The following is a 27,780-nucleotide window of genomic DNA, read 5'->3' as shown; positions in this document are numbered from 1 at the left end:
TTGTATTAAAAAATTTTATATACTGTTACTTTGAACATAACTGTTGATATTAGTTTTAAAGATAAACAAGCATGGCTAAGAGAGAGTCTTGCCATGCTTGTCTTGCATCTCCAAACTGACCAACAGGAAACTCGTTTTTCTCTGTCCGATTACTTTGTTATGTACTATACGGTTACTCTGGTGAATAAATAAAAATAAAAAACATAATACAGACCACAGAAAATAATATAAACATTTAAATTTCAACAAATGATATATTAAAAGATTATTAGATACAACTTTTCAAAAGCAATATAATAAACAGTATGGAGACAAATAGTGGAATCATTGCAAAATAAATAATATAATATTTAAATGACGTATGCAGTTTTTCATAATAAAGTTTATAAAACAAAATATAGGAATCAAATATAGCTATGGAACCTAAGTTAAGGAAGCTTTCATAAATTTGACACTTCTTCTAAAATTGAATATACTGTCTCATTTCATCCTTGAATTTAGACAGTTCTTTAAAAAAATTCACTAAATTACTTTTTGACATTATGACATATAAATGAAATAATAATAATTACATATTCATTTAATTTATGAAGTTTACAATACTTTGGCTGAAGCAATAAAGAAAATTAAATATATAAATATTTATATATTTGCAAAATAATTTGAATTAGAAAGTTTCATTACATACATTATAATATAGGTTAAGTTAAAGCTGCAGCATCTAATTTATTTATGAAATTTTATAAAAAATTGAGGGTATTAGATGAGGCGGCTTTATAATTAAAGATAATTAACATAAATTATACAAGGTGGTCCAGAATTATGTACTTTAATTTCTAGAGTTATAGTATATCCAAAGAAAAATGTCTACATTTTTTTAGAACTTAAAAATAGAGCTGATACAACTCTATAAAGGGATGGACTGAAAATATCATTTTTTTACCAAACGGTTACGATTAAGCCCGGTTCTCATTATTCCAATCCAGCGTTGGAAATTTTTTTCAATTTACTTTTTTGTATAGAGAATATGTGTTTTTCACCCTCTTCAGCTCTTCTTCTAACGGTAATAATTAATAAAACAATTTCTACTTCTTTCTTGAAAGCATTGTGTTACCAATTTAACAGCTTTTTGGAATGTGAACGATATAATCCAGTTCAACACTAGACTGGATTACTGGAGTGAAATAATGCGAACTGAGCACAGTCATATTTTGATAGTGACTAAGCTGATTCATGTTATTGCCTGCCCCATATGAATAATCATTCTGCTTAATAAATGAGGTTTGTAAGGTCACATTTTCATTAACAGTCAAGTACATTTATACCATCAACTTAGAATAAATTGAAAACCGTGTTATTTTTTTGTTCATAAAGTATAAGAAACAATTGTTAAAGTCACACTATCTTGAAACTACTTCAAAAGTCATCCTTTTAAAGGTTTATATATCGATTAGTATTCTGTTTTAGGAAACGTGGATTTTGGGACATATTAATTATAAATTATTGTAATACATAATTCTTGAAGCACTTTATAAATCGTTTATAGCCGTGTCTTTTTCAGTTAAATTATTGTTGTAAAATGATAATATAAATATAGACAACAAAAAAGTTATGTTCGTCTATGTTTTTGAATATGGAGAAATTATTTATGAAATCTTTTGGAAACATTTCACCTGCTTTAATAATGTAGATGCTTTCTCCAAAAAATCTTCTATACTAAAATTAACGTATATCCAGATCGTCCAACCCATTAGTATCATTAGTTATAAGAGTTTCCCTACAAATTATTTCATCTTCACTCTCTTCAAATGAATTTATACATTTTTTTCTCAAAAACAGATTTGACAAGCTTTATGTATAAATAGTATATGGTACAATTTTCTAATATTATGGTAACTGAATAATCTGTGAACTCCATTCACATATTTGTGTTTATAGAATTGAAATTATGTGTTACGGTAGCTACTAACATGGTTACAAAAGATTTTTAAGTAGATGCGATTTTTGCTATTTTGTCAAACGTAAACTACCGATATTAGGTGGACATAATCTAATTAAATCGTTTTTATCCAAATGTTTATTATACGGCTTCGAGCCCTTTTAAGATAAAACTATTCGGACCGATTCTTAAGCATACCTTTAAAAACCTCTACAAACCTTGTACTGGTATATAATATTACATGTTACATTTTTTGAAAAAAAAAATGAGAATATAAATGCAGAAAGTAGATAAGATTATTTTTGTTCGGATTGTCTAACTCTTGAAATAATTCTAAGATCATTAATGAACCTTCATGATTGATATAAACACACCAACCTTGATAGAAATTATGAAAAAACAAACAAAAGAAGACATGTCAATTTTGGAGATTTACTTTTTAATTAGCAAGTTAAATTATTCCAAAGATTTTTCACAATTCAAGAAGCTTATATTGAACAAGAAATAAGGCGATACCCTTGTAACTAATATTTCTTTTTAAAATAAAATAAATATTTACACACAATTTAGTTGAAGTCTTACCTCTCGCTTTATACAGTTTCATAATAATGAAATCTGTTGTAAGCTTAATAGTTGCTATTTACAATAAAAAAAGTAAAATGCGCTATCACAGGTACAGTAAACATCTAGACATAGATTTCGATTTTAAAATGTTTCACAATGGTAGTATTTTCTTCAAACGGTTTTAATTTAGTGATAATGCATTAGACACACCAAAAATAGAGCTTTGAAAGAAAACAAAATAGCAGGTGACTGAGAATAATATGAAAGATATGAGCCGTTCGGTGCACACATTGATCAATTCCACTTTTTGAAAAATCTTGAATTTAAGTGCCAAAGCACTTGGTATAGTCATAAATTTTTATGTTTATAATAACTGAATAATGAAGATTAACACCACTACACAGCAAAAAATTCTTGCCCTTGAATAATTTATGTGAAAAATTGAAATAACCACGTTTTTAGTTTTTTATTTTTATCTATAACAAAAAACATTTTTCTTTTCACCAAATTTGGTGAAAACTCATTTTTTTATGTCTCAAGTACACTGTAATTCATATGATTTGAAATATTAATTTTTTAATCTCATTTTGACCTAATATTGAAAAAGCACCATAATTTTCAATCGGAAATTCTCACGTCAAAATATCACCGTTTTCTTTGTTGAAATGTTTAATTTTTGTTGGTGTAAAAAATATTACCATCGCTATGATAAATTTTTTCAGAAAAGGTAGAAAAAAACTCGCATCTGAAATGATTTTAATAATTATGTAAATTTGTAGTTATTTATGAAAATTTTACACTCTACACGAAAAACGTGAGATTCCATGTTACAATGATAAACATAAATAATTAAAGTGTAAAATTTTAATAAATATCTAAAAATTTTTAGGGTCTTTTCTGAGAAAATTTGCCATGTCACCAGTCACATAAAAACTGTAAAATTACTGTCGATTATTTTTTGCTATTCTTTCTTTTAATTTTATATCACTTTACATGAACACCATATCTGTACAGGGTTTGTCCGGGAAGTAATAGGACTGATTTTCTTCCGCCGCGATTGTACTTCAGAGCGTGCGCGCACCGACTGGTTTCGGTAGAGGGCGTTCCTAGCGAACAAACGAGCGGCTGGTCAGTTGTCTCCGAGCACCTGGAGAGTCAGGACAGGCATTTTCGCGCGACGTGTTTCTGTGAGTTGTGCAAGCCGAAAATACAGCGTTCGTTAGAGCAGAGGTACGCGATTAAATCTATGTGAAACTCGGTAAATCTGCGACAGAGACGTTTGATATGATCAAGCAGGCTTACCCAGATGTTGCTTTAGCAAGAAGTGGTGTGTTTCGGTGGCACCAGGCCTTTTTGGAGGGCCGGGAAGAGGTCGCCGATGAAGACCGTGCTGGAAGACCTTCGACTTCGACAAACACCGACAATGTTACTCGTGTGCGCAAAGTTTTAAACACAGACCGTCGACTAAGTATTCGTTTGATTGCCCAGATGTTAAATTTACCAAAATCTGTGGTTCATGACATTGTGACGGAGCATTTGAACATGCGCAAGGTGTGCGCGAAGATGGTCCCAAAAGTGCTCACTGACGACCAGAAATTGCGGCGAGTGGAAGTGTGCCAAGAAAAGAAAATTCGAACATGTGTGAAAGTGACCCCAATTTTTGAATAACGTAATCACAGGTGACGAGTCATGGATCTTTGAGTATGATCCCGAGACAAAGAGGCAATCTTCCGAGTGGCACAAACCGGGGTCTCCTCGCCCAAAAAAGGGAAGAATGAGCAAATCCAAAGTGAAAACGATGCTCATTGTCTTTTTTGACATCAAAGGCATCGTCCACCATGAATTTGTTCCTCCTGGACAAACCGTCAACGCCAAGTTTTACGTGGAAGTGCTCAAGAGACTCAAACGAAGGGTCAATCGGGTCCGAAAAGACATCGCAGCAGACTGGAAGTTGCACCACGACAACGCCCCGGCTTACACCGCCTTTCTTGTGAACAGCTACCTGACTAAGGCCGGCATTTCAACGCTTCCGCAGCCGCCCTACAGCCCAGATGTGGCCCCCCGGACTTTTTTTTGTTTCCTCGCCTGAAAAGGCTTTTCAATGTTTGGAAATCGCGCTGGCAGCGCTGCATCGACGCATTTGATCAATACGATTTTTTAAATCGACTCAGTCCTATTACTTTCCGGACAAACCCTGTATTTATGTATTCTACTTTATATATTTAAATTTATATTATAAGAGGAATTTTAAAAAAAATATATTCATCATATTTATCAACATTTTGTTTTATGGAGATAATCACTTTGTTTACTGGACGGCTCATATTTCATTACAATAAAGACCAAAATGTTTTATGTAGTCATACTAAGAACAATATTATACAACACTGAGGAAAGTACTGACAATGCATATTTAAAGTACTAGTCACAAAAACAGAGTAGTGAAGATATAGACCTTTTCAATGACTCCAATGGATAACTACCAACTACAAATTGTGAGTCGTTTCATAAGTATCAAAAAATCACATGTCTCTATACCGATGTCAGGCTGAATCTCTAGCACTCAAATAGTCTTGTAATGTAAATTCCTAACAAATGAGTTTTTATTTATGTTCACAATTTTTCGTAAGGTTGTAAGTAAGAATTTTTTGAACATTTGGTATTCATACTGAATACACTGTTTACACCACCACTCACAATTACACTGTCTAACGCGTTTTGATAACCAAGTTATCGTTTTCAGAGACTGAAGGCTGAGTTTACCTCGGACAGTGTAATTATGAGGTTTGTGGTAGTGTAAAAGTGTGTTTAGTATCATAAGATTCATTTTGTATAACCACACAAACCAATATAATAGAATAAGATTTGAATTCAATGCAGAAAATATTTTCAGATTGAAAATAAATTCAATAAAATTCACTGTTTTGTATATTTTTTTGGTTTTAAATTTTTCATATTATCTAGGATATTAGAAACAGTAGATATAATATGCTTAATATACAAAAAGCTTGCTTCTTTTGATGAAAATATTCTTTTTTGGATTCTTTGTGACCAATATCGGATAATTCTTTTTGTGAATCGCCACATTAAAACATTATTTCTTTTGGTTCCAGATTTTTCGTTAACTTATCATTTTTTTTCACTCTAGTTGAAAATGTTGATTACAGGTAGACGAAAAAAAAAAAATCGTCGTCAATCGAGACATTTTCAAAGTTTCCAATACCTCGAACTGTTGAAAAATATCTTCAATTTATTAAAGAACTAGATATTTCCTGTAACAAACCAAAAAATAATTTTTGGTTAACCTGTATACTATTTAACACTGGGCAAGAAGTTATAATTTCAATCAAATTTATCTAGTGTTTCTTCTAATTTCATTACAATATTTTTATAAAAATTCAATTGTTCCTGCAAGAAAGTTCTCATTGTTAGTCGTAAATCGGTATCGCGTTCTTGTTGAAAATGATTTAATTCGGCGAATACTGTGTACGTCAAAACATCAGCTCTTCTTCTAATATCTGCTATAGCGCTTTGTGGTCCTTGAGAATTACGTTCGCATTCTTTCTTCTTTTGTTCGGAGAGTTTTTGTAGATTGAGTATATTTGGAAGGTCGTTCGTAATGCCTTTGTAAATATAAAGTTTATCAAATAAAGGTTGCCAATCTATTTTTGCTTGTTCTCCATATAGTTTTCCGATTGCCATATAAGTTGTTCCAATATTTTTAACATCTAAAAAATAAAGATAAGACCTAAATGGGGAAAAGATACTTAATTATCATATTAAGTCTTATGTTTGATGTATTAACTTAATGTCTAATACTTTCTATTTTCAAATGTTGATCATTTTATAAAGTTTATCAATGATATCCATCAACTGTTCTCTGCTACTCTAAAACTATATTGGTTATTATTTTGAAAGAAAACTCAGAACAAAATGCTTAACAAATGTTTCACATATCTCAAGTTCATAATTTCCCTTTATATGGCAGAATATACTATTTATGGAAGATTTCACATAAATTTATTCCCTTCTATTGCTTATCTTTTCATCTTCTGCATGTTCATCTGAAGGCCAAACTATTTTGCTTTTTTGTCGAACTTGAGAAAAATTTGTTTGTTGTTTCTTGACCTGGTTAATAAAACCACATTTCTAGTGGATGCCACATTTTACTTCCACTGATTATTATTTCCAGCACTATATTTAATAAATTTTTTAATAACGAATTTCCTTGCACCAGTCTTCTCGATTCTCGGTTTATGGTTTATTAAAAGCCACTGATCGCTGTTTTGTCCAAAATGAGCAAGCCACTTAATGAATATACTTCCAATTTTGCTTTTATTGGTTTAAGGCTTCTAATTTTTGGAAAAATATGATTTCTGATCATCCGATTGGGGTATTCTGCAGCATCATAAGACTTTATGTCATAATAACATTTACTAATATCAGAGATTACTTTTAAAAAAGCATATTAGATCAGTAAACTTTGATATTTAGATCCAGACCATCACGATGGCAATATAATTATAACATCACAATATAATATCTCATACTTTTAGCATGAAATGATTTTCCTGGCTTAAAGATTTACATCTGAATTTTTATTTAGTTTTATGCTGCAATCAAACATATATACATCGGTAATTTGTATATCTAACCATAAAAGTTATGTTGAGAGAAATACTTTTACCAATCAAGTTCATATATAAGAAAAAATCTTCTTACCTACAGAAGCTTTTGAGTACATTCCTTGCTGATTGTACTCAAAAGCCGATCCTAGCGCAAAGAAACACTCTCCTATCCTCATAAATTCCCTTTTATACATATTAATACATTTTTTGTGTTGATCTTGGGCCGTATTCATTAAATTTTTAATACATTGATCCAATCTTATCATATAATTGAGATTTTCTTCTATTTTTGGTTCAGATAAAGAAGCTAAAATATCCTTTTCTGGCGCTTCGATTGACATACAAAAATTGGCGCCTACTAACTGGTCCCTTTCAGCATTCCTTTTACCCTGTTTCCATTGTTTTTCATCAGTACATGTGAGAAAATGAAGCCATACTTCACATGTACTTAGTACCGGATGTCTACACATGTAATTTATAAATTCCTGAAGTTGTGCTCTTCTGTGTTCTATGAACTGTTCTTCATATCTAAAACATTTACTATTCATTCTAATATGAATTGGAAATTTTTTTCTTGAATATGAATGGAAAATCTCTAGTTAACTTTTTTTAAATAGAAGAAAGTAAATTTCAATTGGAACATTACGATATAATAAGTTATAACTAAAAAAATTCATTGTTTCACACTATGAGTAATATTTATATGATAGGATAAATATAGGGGCCTAGAATGTGAGAATTTTATAGTGAGTAATGAGTTGCAAATTTTAGTAGTGGATTTCAAAACCATCTCTGACAGAATTTGTAAGTTGAGAATAATATCTAAGTTTAGAAATTAATCTTACTGAATGTGCATGCTCCATCAGAGGAGGAAGATAATGAAGTAAAAATGAATTTTATGAAAAGATTCAATTTATCCATAATAAAATACAAAAATATGATGTTAAATTAGTATTAGGAGACTTTAATGCCAAGTTTGGGAATGGAGAGATGAACATAAAAGCAATGGGTGGGAGAAATAAACATAGTGATAGTAATCAAAATAAGAAGAGGGCGATAGGATTTGTAGTTAGTAACGATATGAGGATAATGAGTACTTATTTCGACCATAAGTCAATCCACAAAGAAACCTGGATCTCTCTAGATGACCGCATCAGAAACCAAACTGATCATGTAGCGAAAAAAATATAAATTTGAACTTACTCAAAATGTTAAAGTGATTTTAACAAGCCTATTTTGATCTACAAAAGACAATTACCTGCCAGATACCTGCTTATCCGGTAAAGGAGGTATAGCTATAACATTAAATTTTGCTGTTAACCTATCATGTAGCCAATCAAAGTGCTTATATCTCCTAGAAACTTCCACATTTGAAAAAGATGGGGTCAATTGATATGCTATGAATGATTTTAATCCTCCCATTTTGGACGCTTTCTTTGGAGATGCTATTTGAACTGTATATGGGTTCGAAATCACTTCCCATCTTCCTAAAATATCGTCGCTATCTCGAAAAATGACAAATTTTTTATTGGCTACTGGTAAATTCGCGGAATTTCCTGAAAAACAAATACACATTCAATTTTTATAACAATACAAAATAAAGTGTGAAGACTTTATAATAAGGTGCATAATAATAGAGTTTGAATGTAGGCACAAAAGGCAAAACATTAAAAGTATTATTAGAAATGGAGGTAGGCTCAAGTTGTATTAATATAAATTTAAATCAATTAAATGGAGAATTAATAAATCATTGTGTAGAAGCTAAAGTTGAATCAAATACTTTTAAAAGTTTGGAAGAATCTACACCTTACATGGTAAAGCCAATTTATTGTAACAAAAATTAACTTGTAGAACAAAACATTGATTAGTATCTTTTTAATGCTTTTCTAATAATACTTTGTTCAACAAGAATTACTTAAGTTGTGTAAAGAGATATCAATTGTTTACACTTAACAGTTTCAATATAAAATTTCATTACTGGGTAAAAACACAAAGAAAATAGTTCAGCTTTCTGGTTTACTAACATTTTAGAATATTTAGCAAATAAAATTCAATATGTTTAAATAATATTAAATAGGTATATGAAGTTCTTTTTAGATTCAACTTTATATCTTAAAATTACAATTTGTATGGTTTATCATAAAACTTTTTTCACTTTTCTAATTATTGGTTTTGTCTCAATTGTTGTATGGAGTACAGATATAAGGATGTTTGTATTATTAATTGAATTTTTTATTCAAGCTTTATTTGTTTTTCAACAATCATTACTTTGAAAGTTTTGCTCAATTGAAAAATTATAAAAAATAACTCCTTTTTTATAGGAAAGAATTTTGATCTTTCTTCAGCTTTATAAAAATACAAATATGAAATTCGTTTCGTTTTAATACAAAATAATTTTCCCTCAATTGTCAAAGTTTTTTATATGTGAAAAAGAAGCAAATATTTATAAGCACATTAATTTTTTTTTGTTTTAGATTCTGTTTCAACGATTTTTGAATTAAATATATGTTTCATGCGGTTTTTTTTCTTAATGATCTATTTTCCAAATACTGTGATATATGTCCTATGTAGAGAGCACCATAATTATTACTAGGAACTTAATATATTCTTTTGTTTTGTGGTGTTTTGATTGAAGACTAGAAATATTTTGATTATATAATATGTTTTTTATGAATATGAAAAAGTACCTATAGTAAGGAAAGGGTTTTTACAATTTGATTATTAATATTATTTATATCATATAGCATTTGCTTTCATCGTATTGTCCACAAAATAGTTTCTCATTTCATGAAATTTATCTCAGGATTTTTAGACATACTTCAATAAGAATACCAACAGTACAACATTCAAATTTGAAGGGTAAAAAATTTCTTAATATTTTATGAAATAACCGCAACCTAACAAAACTTTTTTTTAAATAAATGAGTGTATACAGTCGCTATATTTGATATATTTAAGACCATATAGACTTGGATCTAGTTTTGAAAGATAGTTTTTCATGCTTATATTTCACTCATATTGTTTGTTTGATAAGAAAATTGTAGCATACAAAAAAAAGAAATTCTACTAAATAGTTTATAAACAAGAGTTACCTTTACATTTCCCATTTTTCATATTCTTTGGTTGAATATCATCAACATTAATAGTATTTGAATCCATTGTTTAACAAAAAAAACTTCTCACAATCACTTATACTCTAGAGAGACACTACATATCACAAATTAGATTATATGCAGGAATACTTTTAACAATTCAACTGCAAAGGTGTTTCTGATACTTATCAAAAATGATTCACAGGTGCTTAAAGTTTAATGTTTACAAAAATGATGTAAACACGTTTTCTGAGTCACAGCTGGAATTAATTTTCAATTTAAGTACTTGTCTGACCTGTTGACCTTAACAAGACAAGAGTGGAATATAATTGTTTATTGTGGACACCTAATTAAAATTTATATATGACCAAACAAATTCTCCAACAAAATTTCAACCTTTTAATACAAGTAAGGAAGCTGGTTAAATGCGATGTTCTCAAGTTATGTCATTGTCTTATACGAGGGCCATTTGAAAGGAATCCCTACAAATATTGAGGAGTTACATTTAGTGATTATAGCAAGGAAGATAAATTAGTGAACTACCATGAAATAAAATGAATAATAGCTATGAGTTTTTTAATGGATACAATAATGGTAATTATTGCCTGCAAAGGATTTCCTTTAACCTACAGCTGTAATAGCCAAATGGTTTGGATTTTCCATCTTAAAATAAATGTCACAAAAAAGTTCATAGAGTTATCATAGAATTAAAGTTGTTTCAACGATAAAATATCAATTGAGCCTAGTTGTTGTCCTATTGAAGACTTTTATTTAATTGGATCTTAGGTTTAAGCTTCCAAATGAGATGTGGTAGAACTTTTAAATATTATCTGTTAAAAAGTTACAGAAGTTTGAATGTACAAATTTTCATGAAAAAAAACCATAATTTTTTATAAGTGTTTTAAGGGTGTATAAATTTGAAAAATTGAGATGCACCTTATAGTAGTTTAAAGTGCTAATCAATACAAACATTTTGTCCACTTTCAATTGTGTTTCTACGTGCCTAGCTGCCTTACTAAATATGAGAAGGATAGATAGAAAAAGTAGTGCCTGTTTCAAGACAAATTTAATTAATTGTATATTTTTGTTTTTATCTATTTATTATTGATGAAAAAATTTCAATTTACAAAATAATGCATATTTTGCTTAATTCAAGTCTCATTATCTTTGATAAGTCGATATTTTATTGTTATTAAAATATTTAGCTTTATCTTTTGCAAAAAAGAAAAGATACTCTAGAACAAAATTAATCTACAGTTGAATTTCTAAGTAAAAACTAATTATTAGATCATTTGTTGAACAGATGTAGATCAAGTTATCATAATTATCATTTATCTATAATTTCAGGATAATGCAACAGGAGATATGACAAGAAATAGTTTGCTATGAATATTATGAAATCATCCCAAAAAACAAACAGTTTTTGGTAAAAGATATACAGTGCTCCATATCATAATTATCAATTGACTCACCTAATATATATCCTTCTAATCCACTTTTGACATATGAGGAAAATATGTTCAAACTTTTCTTCGTAACTGTTCCTTTATTATCACCTGTTGTACTAATACCACCCAGAGACATGTTATCAAAGTGGTGAGATATCTGATTTTGGTTTGGTTCATTACTGTAGATCTGATGTTGACCTAGTAAAAACATTTTCAAAATATCATTATTGATTTGAATTTGACAAATTCTCAATTTAATATTTAATTCATTTGAAAATTCAAGTTAAGCACAAAACTACTTTTTCAAATTTCTGTAAAACACATCTCCTCAGCATAAATTATTAACAGGAACAATAAATATGAAAATTACATAAGAGCTACTACAAAACTGTCACAATTCAAAATAATATTTTAGTTAATTGTGTATATGCATACAGATCACACATATCTGCAGCAATATTTTGTGAATAACTGTATAATAAAAGAAGTGGTACTGTTGGAAATATAAAAATTTCTTCATATAAAGGAATTCACTGCCTAGTAGTAAATATTTTAGACAATTTTTTTTTCAGAAATAATTCATTTCTTCATTTTAAAAGTAATATGAAATGATTTGTTTTACCACTCAATCCATTATTTAACATATGTACTAAATGTTTACAATTTCTCTTGAAATAAGAAAACTAGTTCATAGGAAATGCAAATTTTTCAAGAAGTCTTTACAAAAAAAATTTCGTCATAGCTACAATAACAATATATGTTACTGATATACTACATTTTGGTGATTATAAAATTTGCAACAAATTTATAGGATATAAATTGGGTTCTCTCAATTAAAAAGAAGATTAAAATTGGAAAAATTAATTTCTACTATATCTAAAACAAAAACCTTATAAATTATGAGATATATGAATAATTATTGCAACAAAGTTTTACTCGAAATAAATAGTGCAATTTACGTACTATGCTCATTAAACTAATGGATAAATTTGAAGGATACATTTATATGGTAACAATATGTAGTATGAAATATTAAAAAGGAATTCATTTTGAGAAAATATATGAAATTTTAGGCTTATTTTCAAGGTGTATTTCCAAATAAAAACAAATAAAAGATTTCAGTGTTTAAATCCATACATCCTCTGACTTCATCTGTTTTTTAACTAATTTATATTGAAATTATATTGTACTGACCATGATTGTTTCCAACTTCAGAGTACACAGTGTCATCATCCCAGTCGTCATCATCATCCCAATCGTCTTTTTGATTTGAGTCCCCCCAGTCATTCTGAGGTGGCAAAACTGGTGCTGGAATATTTGGAGGGTGGGATGAAATATTTTTTTCTACATAAGCTTCAGGAAAGAGACCAGATTGGCCTTTGCTGTTAAAACCTTCCCACCAACCTTCTCCTACATCAGTTCTTGTTACAGTTAAAGTTTCACCTGAAAAACCATTTATTAAAACTATTCAGTTTGCAGTTGATTTCTTCCTGTGTTAATACTTGAAATTCGTTATTGTATGTTTATGAATTGGTATATATGCATCTTTTTTTATGGGTCATAAATGTTTCAATACAATAAAAGTTCTAACTGAGCTGATTAAGCAGATTTCAAATACTTTAGCTTAGTAAGTAGACATTAAAATAAATGAGTAAACAATGCACTTATTTTTTGCCTCGAATGTAAAAATTTGGAATCAAAACTTTCAAGAAGTGAATTCTAGTAAGAACAAATTTTACTTTACCTGCAACAATACTCATTTCTGCAGTATTGGCCTCTCCTTGAAAATCGTACAGAACCTTGACTTTAAACGAACTCATTTTTAGTAACTAATACAACTCAAGTACCTAAAAAGACAAATTAATTGTGGGTGGTACAAGACTAATGAACCTTTTAACTAACCTATTCTTTGTTTGATGTCGTCTTCGAACAGCCTGTTGTTTATTTAGTCACGATTAAATTTATTACATAGACGAATGATAGCAAAACAGTTTTGGATTTTGCTAAATACTACCTAAAAAATTTGCCATTAGCACGCAGACTTTTTGTTATAGGTATTTCGACATGATTTGTCATTCATGTTTACGAACATTAAGGATGTTGACGTTTCACTACCTTATTGCACTTACGCCATGCGTCGATACGGTACGATACACTAGATGTGACTACTAGTGCGAATAACCGACATAATTCTCACGTTTGATAGCACAACTGAACGTTAATTTACGGGATATAAAATAATAAATCCAATTTAAATTTTCCAGTACTTTTGAAAAACGTCATTTCATTCTTTTTTCTTAAAAATAGTTGTTTATATTAAGAAAATAAATCAATATTCATATACAACTAGGAAAGAGTTCAGTCTTGATTTAAGGAGATCAAGCGATCGATTCAGGTGGTAATAGTTTCACCACTATAACTGTGAAGCTTCAGTAAATGGAATGTTTAGCGTTAAATGAAATATTTGCTAGAATTGCTGACTTTCATACCGAAGCCGAGATCGAAACACCAGAAAAACTACAAAATCGTTGGTTTGTCTATCAAAACGATAAAAGTTTTTTATTCTATTTTTAAGAATGGTGCATTAAAAACAACTTTTGATTTAATTAAATATTATCTTCAACTTAACCTTTCGAAGTTGAATTCTAATTAACAATAACAGTGGAGCAAGAAAAAATTTTGAAACATATGCATCGGACAATTATTGGTTGATATTACAAAATATAATTTTGAATGAAGTTTATAAAGATTAGTATATAGTAAAACATTGTGAAAACGATAATGAGATTTTTATCGATTGAAATAAATTTGTTTTGTCATAATTTGTTTATTATTAACTTGGCTACCAATGTAACACGATATGAGGCGTGTGATTTTTTTTTTCTATACATAAATATAGTGGGAAAACCACTTGACTTGTGGAATAAAATGATTTATTTCATATTGAAAACTAACAAATATCAACTATTGTTACTGTATTTTGTAGTGTCAAAACATAAATTTTACTATAGAAGGTGATTAATGAAAGTCTAACATAGTTGGTATCGTTTATTTTTAATTGAATTTAATATATATTTTCATTTTCTTAATTTTCAATTTTTTCCAAAGCAAATTACCATTTTATTGTATTGTAATATTTCTAATATTCTATTAAAAATTTTTATCCTCTTTCCGATAAAAAAAAGTTGACAGAAAGAGGATCAACAACCTGCGCTACGTCGACGACACACTGATCAAAGCGTCAACCATACCAGCAATAATAGAAATTATGACCAGACTGTCTGTTATCAGCGAAAAATATGGCTTAAAAATAAATAAATCCAAAAAGAAAACAATGATAGTTTATAGACAAGACCACAATGTCCACAAACATCAGAAATAACAGGCTTCGATGTGGTAAACAATTTTAACTATCTTGGTTCCTCAATTACGCCGTCGTCTGACTATGGTAAGCTCAGTTACTACCAAGTTAAATAAAATATGGAAAGACAAACTATCACGAAAACAACGGAACTCCGTCTAGTTGATGCTCTTATCTTTCCCATACCAACGTACGCGATGTGAGACTGCATCATGGCGAACAGATTGCAAGATTGCAAAGGATAGGCAAGCATGGAAACAACTGCTGAATCAAATATAAATGGTGTCACTTCATCCTTTGGAGGATAATAAAAAGAAGAGGAGGATTAAAATTTTTTATCGACATATAATAAAATCAACGATACTATTTTGGTAGTTAGGCTTTGTAAACAGAATAATAATATTAATTCCAAAAATAGCAAAAATATTATTATTGATTAATTGTATCCAAAATAGCACGTGATAATGCTGTTTTTGACAAAATAATAGAGGTTCATAAATCAGGATATACCCAGCGAATCATTATCGAATTATGCAAAGCAGCTCGAACCTAATAAACAATTTGGTAATCGTCAACATTACGGAACTATCGAACAAGTTCAGAGATTTTAGACAAATTAGGGATAATATTGATAACAAGAGTTATTGTTCGCTACATTTTCAGAGTCCAGCCTTTGATAAGGCTTGCAATGTAAACTAGAGAAACTGCTAGAACCAATTCTATAGTATTTTAAAATCATAAGTGAAAAACAAATTCTTTTTGGTAAAAAAATGAAATACACAGAAATGTACCCAATAAAAATAAAGAATCTGCAAGCTAGTGTTATTGGTCTCCGATTTTATTTAATATACAAGTACAATGGATGAACTAAATGATGATGAATCAGTCTTGCTTGCATGAAATAAATGAAAAACATGTTTCAAGACATAAAAAATATGTCTGTTCAATGGTCTTGTCGCACAATTAATAATTCGCACTGAAGAATGGAGTGAACTACCTTGCAATTAACTTATATTAAAGGTTAACATGGAGAACCCAATATTCTCGAAAATTAGCAGTTGGAGATAAAACTCAAACAGTACTATTAGGAGATAACCCTAGCTATGGAAAATAATTAGCTGATTTACAAACATCTCATTTAAATTGTTTTTATAGATATAGAATTACCCAAAGGAGAAACTTTCTTAATGTCACATTTTACTTTTTATACTTACAACAGCTGAACAGACAAAACAAAAGCTCTTACAAACCATAATTCCGAAGAAAAATAGACTATCGTGAATAAAACAACACAAACTATGGTTTCCGAACCGATGGAACTCATTCATATGAATGATGGGGCCAGATTTGAAAAATAACCATCAAGGGGTGGTTTGTTTACTACGGTCTACGTAAAAAAAGTAACCAACAAGATGGTGCCACATGTCATGGTTAAAAAATGATAAAATTGGAGACAACCAAATAGTTCTAATTTGGTAGTAGTCCAGATCTCTAATAGATTTAAACCATATGATTTTGGGTATTTTTGAATTTCTTATAAGGGGCAAAATATAGAGAAAGTGGTAGATTGGAAGTAACAGAATAATTCTAATAAGGATGTCCAGCAGCATTTTTTCTAATTTTATGACATTTTGAATTCTCTGATTATCAAATCCACATGTATAACATGATGTTTACTCAAAAATATTTTATTGTATATTTATTGACTACACTCCTTGGATTCGCTGAAATTAAGCATTCTAAATATACCTTGTAACATTTTTACAACCGATAAAAACACTATGTTACGGTTTCTTGTGATTTAAATCTAAATTTACTTATAATTAAAATGTTTATTTCTGCACATGTTCTGATCTATTAACATTAAGGTTGTGCAAATTGTTTTCGGCGTCGGTTTTGAGAATAAATAACAGATGAATTTATTTTTAAAGATATTTAAAAATTTACTATTTATTCATCGATATTTGTGCTGCCTTTGATAGCATCATTTGGTAGAAACTAATGGAGGCAATAAAGAAGCTACACATCATATCCAAACTCATTTGTCTAGTGAAATCGGACTTAGAGTGAGATGTCTGATGAAGCTACCCTCAAAAATAGTGTTTGTCTGGAAGACTCACTTTTATGTCTACTTTTTAAAATTGGGTTGAAAAAGATTTCCAGAAACAGAGATTAAAATAAGAGGACATATTTTTTGGGGTCTATTCAAATTTTAACGACGACGTCATTATCTATTATTACAAGGTCGTTAACAGCTGTGGATGAAACTTTCCGAGTCTTTGGAATTGTGGCAAAAATATGTATTGAAAATGATCACAATTTATTAGCAGAGTAACAAAGTTTTTACTATATAAAACTATTATTAGACAAATGGGTCTGAGACACTAATAAAATTAGGGACTTTTGCCTAACAGATTTTGAGGAACTATTCTTGGAAGTACCAATGTAAATGATAAGAAAACATGACAAAAGTGAAATATATATATATATATATATATATATATATATATATATATATATATATATATATATATATATATATATATGCTATAAATATCTTTGCATTAATAAGTTTATTGAATTTGGCAAATTGAATTAGATGGCTCTGTAAAAATCTCTTTCATTAAAAACCTCAATGACATCAAGGATGAGGACGATCAAAATCCCGATGCATATACAGATTTTGCAGTGTTGAAAGTTTGGAATTGGGAAGCTGTTTCTATCCAAAGAAATACTTGGAAATTTCTTCAGAGGAAAGCTTCAGCTCACTCTGGACTATTGTGCTATTGATGAGTATTTTGATTATCATTAGGACAAAGGTCAACTTCTTGGTAACTTCCTAAGATTATAATTTATATAGTTATTCTCACAAATCTCTTCCATATTTCGCATTTGGATATGTGATATATAATGTTGTATTAGTTTTGATTATTATTATTAAAATTATGTAATTCACATTTTTTCAATTCTTAATTTTTTCAGAACACTGCAGGACTTATGCACTAGCAGCGAGTGACTAAGGTAAATTATTTTATTAAAACCAAATTAAAAACATAACCTAAGATACTCCATTTTTGGAAGGCATTTTCCGGAATTGCTTTGATCTGATGTGGTCTTCTCAATGTCAATTTCCAATTTGAGTTTCTTCAATATTTTGAAGAATATTTCGAAGTTATTTTTTCTTTCAATTTTACATTAGAACTATAATTCCTCGTGCACCCTATCTGGCCTCCCAATAAATTGAAATGAAATCTTTTCTTTTTTGAAGAATATATTTTTTTCAAAGGATTTTGTACAAATGAACTATTAGATAGTTGAAATATGCTGAACAATTTTTTGCTCGAAAATAGAAATGTTTTACCACAATAGAAAATTGAATAAATTATATTCTGATATTTGGTGGTTTGACCCTACATTTTCCTATTTCAATCAATTTTAGTGAATACAAGTTCTACTTTTATTAGTTTCTAGAGCTTTTTTTCGTAAATTGAATATCAGGTGAAGTATCACACATTTGCCACTGGATGTTCCTTTCCACTTAAGATTCCTACATCTCTTAGAGGGTTTAACTCCGAAAATTTATTTCCCTTTGAATTCCAAAGTTTTAGCATTATTCACTAGGAAATATTGAGGGTGGGGAATACAAAATGACATACCGTATAGACGGACTATTCTATTAATGAAACTAAGAAATTGGGTTAACCACCCATTTGAAATAGATCCAAGAAAAACATATAAAGATATTTTAGCGTGCGGCCTCTGTCCCATATCTAGCACAACTATACATGACATCTATTTTTAATTAGATATTATAAGAATTTCTTCGTCGGTTACATTTCAAGAAATTATGGACGTTTTAAAGATTTTGTTTGTTGTTGTTAAATAAAATATAATTATTTATAGAAGACGGGCAAGATATTGAAACTCATTTATTGTCGCATGAGTCAGTATAACTACATATTTACTATAGCACGTGTAAAATATTATACAAGTTGTCTTGAATTAGAATTCCATATGGAAAAGCGTTAAAAGTACTAAGACGGATGTTTAAAGAAAAATTTAATATTTTGGTATACCTTAAAGTGGCTTGATACATTTTACAATGTCTATTTAGTCGTTTTAGATTATACAAGAGAAATACAATAAGTTGATTTATAGTTTGTGATGCGAATAATTTTTTCAATTCTAACAACCATATTGAATTTTTATATTGTTGGGTACATAACACTTCACTATGGTCTATTATATCTATCTCTATCTATCTATGTAAAGAGCAGCGACACAACGTGCAATGCAATGCAAGGCGCAAATTTATTTTGATCAAAAACATTCACAGTAGTGCATACCGTTGCATTGCTGCAGAGATATAAAAAAATGTGGTCAGTGAATAACTGACAATAATGATATCTGCTGCCTCACTTTTGAAGTCTGATGGACAAGTTAGTTGTTACGCGAAAAGTAACTAGACTTCTCCTTAGAATTGCAACTTGCACGCAAGGAAATTGGTACCAAACCGATGATGTTGCAAGTACGAGATTTTGCATGAAACAAAGTTGAACTTAATCTGCGCATGTTTTTGATCAAAAAATATTGCGTCTTGCATTGCATTGCACATTGTATCGCATCATGTCAAACGACTTTTATACCTTGATCAAAATGCAAGCATAAGCGGCATAAAGACCGCTTGACAACGTGCAATTCAATGCAAAATGTATTACTTTTTAATCTGAATGTTTCAAGCAAGATATTGGACTTGCATTTTTGGTTTAATGCCATTTTTATTGCGTATAATTCATAATTCTAGAGAGGAATGAGTTTCCGATCTGCCGATATCACGTCTCTTGGCATTGATTCCTTGTTATTTTCTTTAAAACTTTTCCACATCTTTTTGCATTCATTTTCAGATACTTTTGTATGTTCTCGCGTCTTACCATATAGCTGAATTCATGTTTACCATTTATCATTTTTTTCTTGTTTACTATACCTAGCTCAATTTTTAAACCGCTCACAAAATATTATATGAAATTTAAGGTTAAGAAATTACTTTTACTTATGGAATTGCAAGAGACTTGCATAATGTCACTTCTTGATCAAAAGCATGCGTAGATTAAATTTAGATGATTGTTTCATGCAAGATATCGCACTTGCAACTTTATCGGTTCGGTGCCATTTTTATTGGGCGCAAGTTGCAATTCTAGGGAGAAATGAGTTTAGAATCTGCTGATATTACTTCTCTCGCCAAGTATTTCTTAGTTATTTTATGTTTCATTTTCATTGGAAGTTTTCAAATGTTTCTTAATCCATTGTCAAATGATTTATGGTATTTTTCTCGTCTGATTCTATAGCTAAACTCATGTTTCCCCTTGTTTTCCGATTTACGCTGTTGCAGTATTATCATTCATTTGGTATACACGAACGATATACTATGGTTTTTATGATTTTGTGCAATATAGTAATAGTTTTTAACTTAATAGATACCAAGATATTATGTATATATTCATACGAAAACAAAAGAAAGTTAGGCCATTACCAAATATTAGTGTAGAACAAAACTGAGCACAGAAGAAAATTTGCTCATGATATTTATGCCAAAAGTTTTTAGACTTGTGGTTGTAACCAAGCAAAATTGTTTTTCCTATTGTTTTTCCAATTGTTTGCTGGCGATAAAGATTTTATGGAAATAGGGGTCAGCAATCTAAAGCACTTAAGTTTGAAGACAAGTCCTTACAATTGCATAGAATATTCGTTAGTAGGATAAACCAATATTATGGCTCAATGGGTCAATGATCTGATTATTGCTTAAATATATAGAGACATAATAGACATATGTCGAACAATAGGTAGTTACATTTTCTCAAAAATTATCAATTGTGTTTTGTAGGGAATTTGAATTGGCTCTCATCGGACTTGACGATAATTGTAGCATATTCCTGAAACGTATACATTTTTAAGTTGAATTAGATGCAGCTCTGAGTGAGTGTTAAATCTAGTTAAATTGCTCGGCACCTTTTTACAACTTGAAATATTCTTTAAAAACAATAAATGTAAAGTCAATAAAATCAATCATGGTAGATCTCACAATTGCAACCTTATCGGTTTGGTTTAGTTTTTATACCTTGCAAGTTATAGTTCTAGGAAGAAATCTAGTTACTTTTGATGTATTGACCTAGCAAATGTCAATAAAATTAACAGATTAGTTGAAGCACTCTTGTAAAACTGACCTTGTCGTATTCTATTGTAAATCTAACCTTCTTTTTGGAATCCTTATTTCTGTTTTCTTCAATTATAGCCGTGATTGGATAAAATATTTTGTGGAAATAGGTAGCAAAACAGAAAAGGGTTAGGTTAGTGGAAGTTATGATATCACTAGAAATTTCTCTATGAACAAAAATTCTATTAAAATTTGTTAACCTATTGTTCTAAAACCTTATACCTATAAACAGTTATTTCACAAGATTGTGCACCATTCCTAGTTTAAAATTTTTTGACGAATATCGAGCTTCGGGACTGAAAAGGGGCTTTAGAGTTTTTGGCAATAGGAAAAGATTTCTCAGGAGACTATAGAATATTTATTTGGGAAATAACGAATCAATCAGATTAATTTTGAAGAGAAATAGCTGCATGTGTTAACAGGAACAAAAACTACATTGCCGTTGATAACAATATAGTTTACACTAAAGCTGGAATTACCAAAAACCACCATTTGTACAGGAAAGCACAACATCAAAAAAAGTAGTCTTCCAATTTTGTAAAGGTTAGGTACTAGTATTTAGTATTTTCACGTTGCACACTCCATATATAGCCTAATGTAGGCAAAAATGTCATAAATAAAAAGACTGCTTTCTCACTATATTCCCCTTTAATTTTCACACAATTTTCAGAACGTCTGACTTAAGTTTCTAGGCCTCATAACCCTTAATTCGGCCTTCAGCTTTGCGAACAAAAAATATTCGAACGGGGACAGATCAGATCTATATGGTGGGTATCAAATTTCTGTGAAACTATATCGCTGTACAGTAGCTTGGCAAAGTGAAACAGTGTGAGTTGGGGTATTATCATGAAGCAAGCTCATATCTCTCTTGTATATTGGAACATAGCAAAAAGCTATTTTGGCATATTTAAATGTTCAGGTAGGAAGAACACTTGTTTTTGAAATGTGCTGTGCTGTAATTTCTTTGGTTCTTAGGCGCTGCTCACTTCACTGATCAATTTCTTTCACTGATTTAATATTTCCTGGATTATTCACTTTGATATGACCTCCTCGCGTGAGTCATCTTCTACTTATTCTTGTTCCAAGCAAATAACTTAACCAATTTTCAATTTTTGACAATAATGCACTCCTCTCTATTTATATTATTATGCGAATAATTTAAATTATAATCCTTCAAAAAGTTATCTGCTAGGATAACCTAAAGAGCTTCACATACCGTTTCCAATACATGGGAAGAAATGAATAGTAATTACGATTTATTTGACGTATTGTATTTTTAACATTCATTATACTCATTCAATTTAATTATGAATTTACTTAATTAAATAACTAAACCACCCCAAACCACTTTCCCTATTTAACTATATAACATCTATGCGTCTATTCATGTAAACAATGAAGGACAAATTTTATTGCTCACTCTCTCAATAACGATGACGAAATACAAGTATACTTTTTGTCACACCTATGTCAACCTTGGAATTCTATATTCTATTTAATTAATTTACAGGCAGGTATTAATTATTACTAAATATTATGTTGAATATATTTACAATGAAGTAGCGGTATATAAAGAAGATTACTAAATTGATATCCTTATAACAAAAATAAAAAGAAAATTTGCTTTCGAAATGTATGTACTACTGATCAACTGTTGTTTTCATACTCTTGATGTAAGATTGGTTTCGGTAATATTTGTACTCGCGATTCATGGAACGATCAATTATTTTGGTGAATTTGATCTAACATACATTAAAGAAATTGGAAAATGTGGAAATATACACAGATATCTTTATTTTACATTAGGTTACATTGAAGTTCAGGACATTTTATATAAACGAATTTGAAACAATCTCCTTTTTTAATCAACATTTTTAAAAATTGCTTTAATCATTTCTAACTTATGTAATTGTTGAAGCATGATTTTGTCTTTGCTTAATAAGTGCCACTTTACCAACTTACCGATAGTTGAGTAATTTCTTGTAAGCCACAGATCTAGTTACCAATGAACAATTTTACTATCTCACCAACAACTTTATTGCCAAATAAAAAGTTTACCATTTTGAAACCTACACAAATCACCCATTAACATCACGAGCATCTAATTTCTTACTTTCCCTTTTTACACATGCTGTAATGGTGATTCTTTGTACTAATGGATTTGATTCGTTCGTTCTTGGAGGTAACAGTCCCGATTATTGTTTTGATAAATTTGGAGCACGTATAAAATAGCTGAGTTCATTTTCAGTAAACAACTTTGAAGTAGTTGTGCCACCTTCTTATTCACTTCCGCCTGTAGATTTTAAAGATTCCTGTAAATTTTACAGCATCATTGCTCTAAGGATGAACGAGTTAAAATACAAATAGGCTGTGGAAGATTTCCATTGTGTGAAATAGGACATTTTAAAGGCTGCAAGTTTGGATATATTCACTTATTACTGCGATTGAAATCATTAGCTTTTTTCAGTTTTGTTGATCTTTACTTTTCTACACCACCTTTACCTTTGGTATTTTCATCCATTTTGCGAACATCGACAACAAACAATTAAAAACCCTTATATAACAAGCGAGTGAATAAAGTTTTTAATGGAAATAGTATCGAAGTAAAATATATTTCTGTTAAATCTGTCGATCTTCTCTAATTATTGTAAACATGACATGCTACCTAGACCTCATTTAGAAGGTAAAATGAGGTCTTATAAAACTTAACTCAGACGAGTTGTAAATAATTAAATTTTCTCCAGCTTTGTCATTGGTTTCTTTAATCAGAAAAACCTACTATTAATATTTGAAACTCATATGCAGGTTCCCCAAAAAATGAATGTATGGACAACTACCATCAATAACAGAATATTAAGACCATACACTTTTTTTTAAAAAAATCTTACAATTGAACGTTGGACTTTAATACTAGAATTAATACCTCCAGCTGTCACGTTGCTCAATGAAATAGAAGTTTCAACAGAGAGCATTTCGATGAAATATTTGCAGGACATCAGATTGGGCGGCGTGGTTCAATTAAGTACCCACCAAGATCCTCAGACTTGAAGCCATGTGATTTTTTTGGGGGATATCTAAAAGACAAGGCTCATTAAAAGAAGGCGGTTAATATTGAAGTTTTGAAATACAAATTAGAATGGAATCAAATAACATATCGGCCGACGGTATTTCATAGATTTATTTTCACCTGAGACCCTGCCGAGTAGAGGCTGGAGGACAAATGCAACGTTATTGAACTGATTAATTTATGTAGTTTTTCTCTTATTTTCGTAAGTATGGTGAGATTCCATTTTACACGAGCTTCACAATGATTCTATGAACGACATATTGAAAAAAAGATGGATTGTAGAAATGTCACCCACAGCAACGAGACCAGTCCTTTCCAATGTATTAAATGGCAGACTTATAGAGCATAACATTCCGCACAACTTTTGTCTAAAACATTTTTTTCAATTCTGCTTAGGGTACGGGACGTATTGGCACAGTGTGATTTCTCGGCTCTTATAGGTCCAATTGAACTGAAATTTTTACAGGATATTAGAAATATGTGTCCACACGCCCCGGACTCCCCTATTTCAAAGTCTTTTGTTGATTTTGAATTCCATAGGTTTCAATATGTTTCCCAAACAATCTGTGTCTTTCCAGAAACAGCTAACAAAATTCTGATTACAGCTGTCTTGAAACAAACTCTGAGTAAAATAAGTCTTGTCAGAGAAGATGGAAAAGTTGAATACATTGAATACACTCTGCGTGTCAGATAACATTTTCGAAAAATCAGAAAAACTAAGTTTAGAAAATTTTGCTCGGCCCCCTAATCAAAAAAACGTTTTGGACAAAAGTTGTCAGGAATTACAATAACACAAGTTTTTCGCTGGGGTTGTGTAATTTTCTCGCAAAATAAGGAAATAAATGCAAAAATAGCGATTTTTATATATTTTTTATATATTTATATATATATCTATATATATATATAATATATATATATATATATATATATATATATATATATATATATATATATATATATATATATATATATATAATTCTGTATTTCAAAACTTTAATATTAACCACCCTCTTTTAATGAGCCTTGTCTTTTAGACATTCCCCAAAAAATCACATAGCTTCAAGTCTGAGGTTCTTGGTGGGTACTTTGCACTACGCCGTCCAACCTGATGTCCTGCAAATATTTCATCGAAATTCTCTCTGTTGAAACTTCTATTTCATTGAGCAACGTTACAGCTGGAGGTACTAATTCTAGTATTAAAAAGTCCAAACAATGTTCAATTGTAAGATTTTTTAAAAAAAGTATGGTCTTAATATTCTGTTTTTGATGGTAGTTGTCCATACATTTATTTTTTGGGGACACTGCGTGTCAGCTTCAAATATTCACAGTAGGTTTTTCTGACACCAGAAACTACAATTATGCCTACTAATTACCCTATTCAAATAAAACATAGTTTCGTCCAAAAAGAGTGTATGTTAGTGTATGTATTTAATCTTTCGGATTTAATTTAAGATATATTTAAGCGATATTGCTTACTTACCTTTTGTATTTTTAACATGGCCACAAGAGGAGATAAATTATTCATTAATTCATCAATATCCAAATATATTAATTTTCTATGTTGGTATTATTATTTTTTTAATAATCAGTAGTAAACATTTTAAATTAATTGGCTCGGTTCGGTATATTTGTAAATGATAATTATGGTAAACAGGGCTACTGTAGATATGATAAACAATTTCTTTGTTTTAAAATTTCGATAGATAAAAAACCAGTATATTCAAATGATAATGTAATATTACAGAAAACAACTAAAAACCAATGGTTACAAGGTTGCGTAGATTCGATATTTAAAAAGGTCATCCGCGTATATGATGTCATAGCTACTAAATCTATAAGATAAAGCAGGTAACATTAATATAATTCGAAAAAACAGCACGGATTCTCAAAAAACTGAACTAGTTACAATGACCTACATTTTACTTGAATGAATGAAACAAATTTTATGCCATAAATGGATTATAATAAACATCAAGTCTATAGTTTCACTATGCGCATTACCGGTTTGAAAAAAAAAAACTAACAACTAGACAGGTGGCAACATTTAATAATATATTTATATGAAACAGATACTTACTGTCACTGATGATATCATATTCTTTTGCGTTTGCAGATTTGAGAAAAATTCACTAAACTAACAAAAAATCGATCATACAGCGAGATTTTTCAATGTCAAAACGTTCGGACGCGCAATAATGTTGTCTACTGGATATTGAATAACTAACTGGCGTTTAATTCTGTTGGTTAGGTTTACTTGGACCGCGTGTAATCGAACCACGTGAGTTTGTGTACAAAGTGATTATTTTTTCTTTTGCTTTCTACTTAGTACTCGCTAAAATTGTAATGTAAATGCACTTTATTCGGATAATGTTGATCACCGATATGCATTTTAATGTGAACTGAATAACAATTGAAGAGAATATACAAATAATATTACGAGGGTTACTGTATATATAGTGGGAAAGAAAAGTTCAATGGCACATAAAGCACAAAATTTTAAATTTTTGGTTAATTTTATAGTTTCGCGGTCCCCACGTTTTTTGGCCCTAGAAAATCAAAAAATTATTTTATTTTTTGATTTTATATGGTTTTCTGACTTTAAATGTTATCATAAACGCTCTAGAGAATCGAAAAATCATCTGATTTCAATGAATCTTTGTAAAATTGTAAAATCTAAAGTAAAAAAAGTGATTGCTTTTTGCAGTGTTTGCTTTGGAGAACCACTTTATTGTATTCCGTGTTTTGCGAAAAAACATGAATAATTGTGATTGTAACAACAATTTATTGTTATTGTATTGATTTTATAATAAAAGTTCCCTTTTTTTTAAATTGTCATTTTTTTATTCCTTAAAAACAAAATATACCAAAAATAGGTACAGGTAATGTAAAGGTAGCACAAATTAACAATTTTATTCGAATTATGTTGAGGAAACCAAAAAAAAATATGAAAAGTAAGGTTTTTTGTTTTACAATAGAGTTGAAGATCATGAAAAAAAATCAGATGGACTAAGTGTGGGGTAAAGTTTCAAGGATCCAGGACGGTCCAACCAAACTGTAAAACACATTTAAATGTAGTCTCTTGTGCCGTGGGGATAGTTTTAAATAAAATACGTCGTGCGGTCTATAGGACCGATTTGGAATGTGGAGAAAGCTCAGTTGCGGGCCAATGGACCGCACCAGGGCTCAACGTGCTAAAACGAAATAAAAAGCAACATATATGTACTGAGATCATCAACGTAGTGCCTTTGGATAGAAATGCACTTATTCCAATTCATGATTGGAGGCAAGTCTTTTTTTGACATGGCAAGAGTCAGAAATCACATACGTGTTGTCATGAAAAAGGTCGAAGGAATTTCCATCTTCTTTTACTAACTCATTTTCAATTTCAAACCGCTCATATCACTTGTAATCAGTCTTAAAAATTATTAGATCATTTTCATAGACAATTTTTGATATTTCATAACTTTCTT

At 30.0% G+C, this 27,780-nt stretch overlaps 1 protein-coding gene across 2 annotated transcripts; it reads right to left on the bottom strand.

The window, feature by feature from the left end:
* Nucleotides 1-234: 234 nt before the first annotated feature.
* LOC130901094 (sorting nexin lst-4-like) lies at nucleotides 235-26,706 on the bottom strand. 2 transcript variants are annotated; one of them, XM_057812188.1, is made up of 8 exons: nucleotides 26,388-26,706; nucleotides 13,574-13,685; nucleotides 13,416-13,518; nucleotides 12,866-13,114; nucleotides 11,696-11,869; nucleotides 8,390-8,687; nucleotides 7,226-7,659; nucleotides 235-6,231 (listed from the first exon to the last, which is right to left on the bottom strand). In XM_057812188.1, the coding sequence occupies exons 3-8, from the start codon at nucleotides 13,489-13,491 to the stop codon at nucleotides 5,846-5,848; spliced, it is 1,617 nt and encodes a 538-aa protein (XP_057668171.1). In that variant the 5' UTR covers nucleotides 13,492-13,518; nucleotides 13,574-13,685; nucleotides 26,388-26,706; the 3' UTR covers nucleotides 235-5,845. The 2 variants fall into 2 exon arrangements, with proteins under 2 accessions (XP_057668171.1, XP_057668170.1); XM_057812187.1 differs by lacking the exon at nucleotides 26,388-26,706 and having other exon boundaries at nucleotides 13,574-13,847.
* Between the last annotated feature and the right edge of the window lie 1,074 nt (nucleotides 26,707-27,780).

The sequence above is a fragment of the Diorhabda carinulata genome, chromosome X (genome assembly GCF_026250575.1).
Source record: "Diorhabda carinulata isolate Delta chromosome X, icDioCari1.1, whole genome shotgun sequence".
NCBI lineage: Eukaryota > Metazoa > Arthropoda > Insecta > Coleoptera > Chrysomelidae > Diorhabda > Diorhabda carinulata.
Note: the sequence above shows the minus strand (reverse complement) of the source record. Positions and strands in the feature narration are given on the sequence as shown.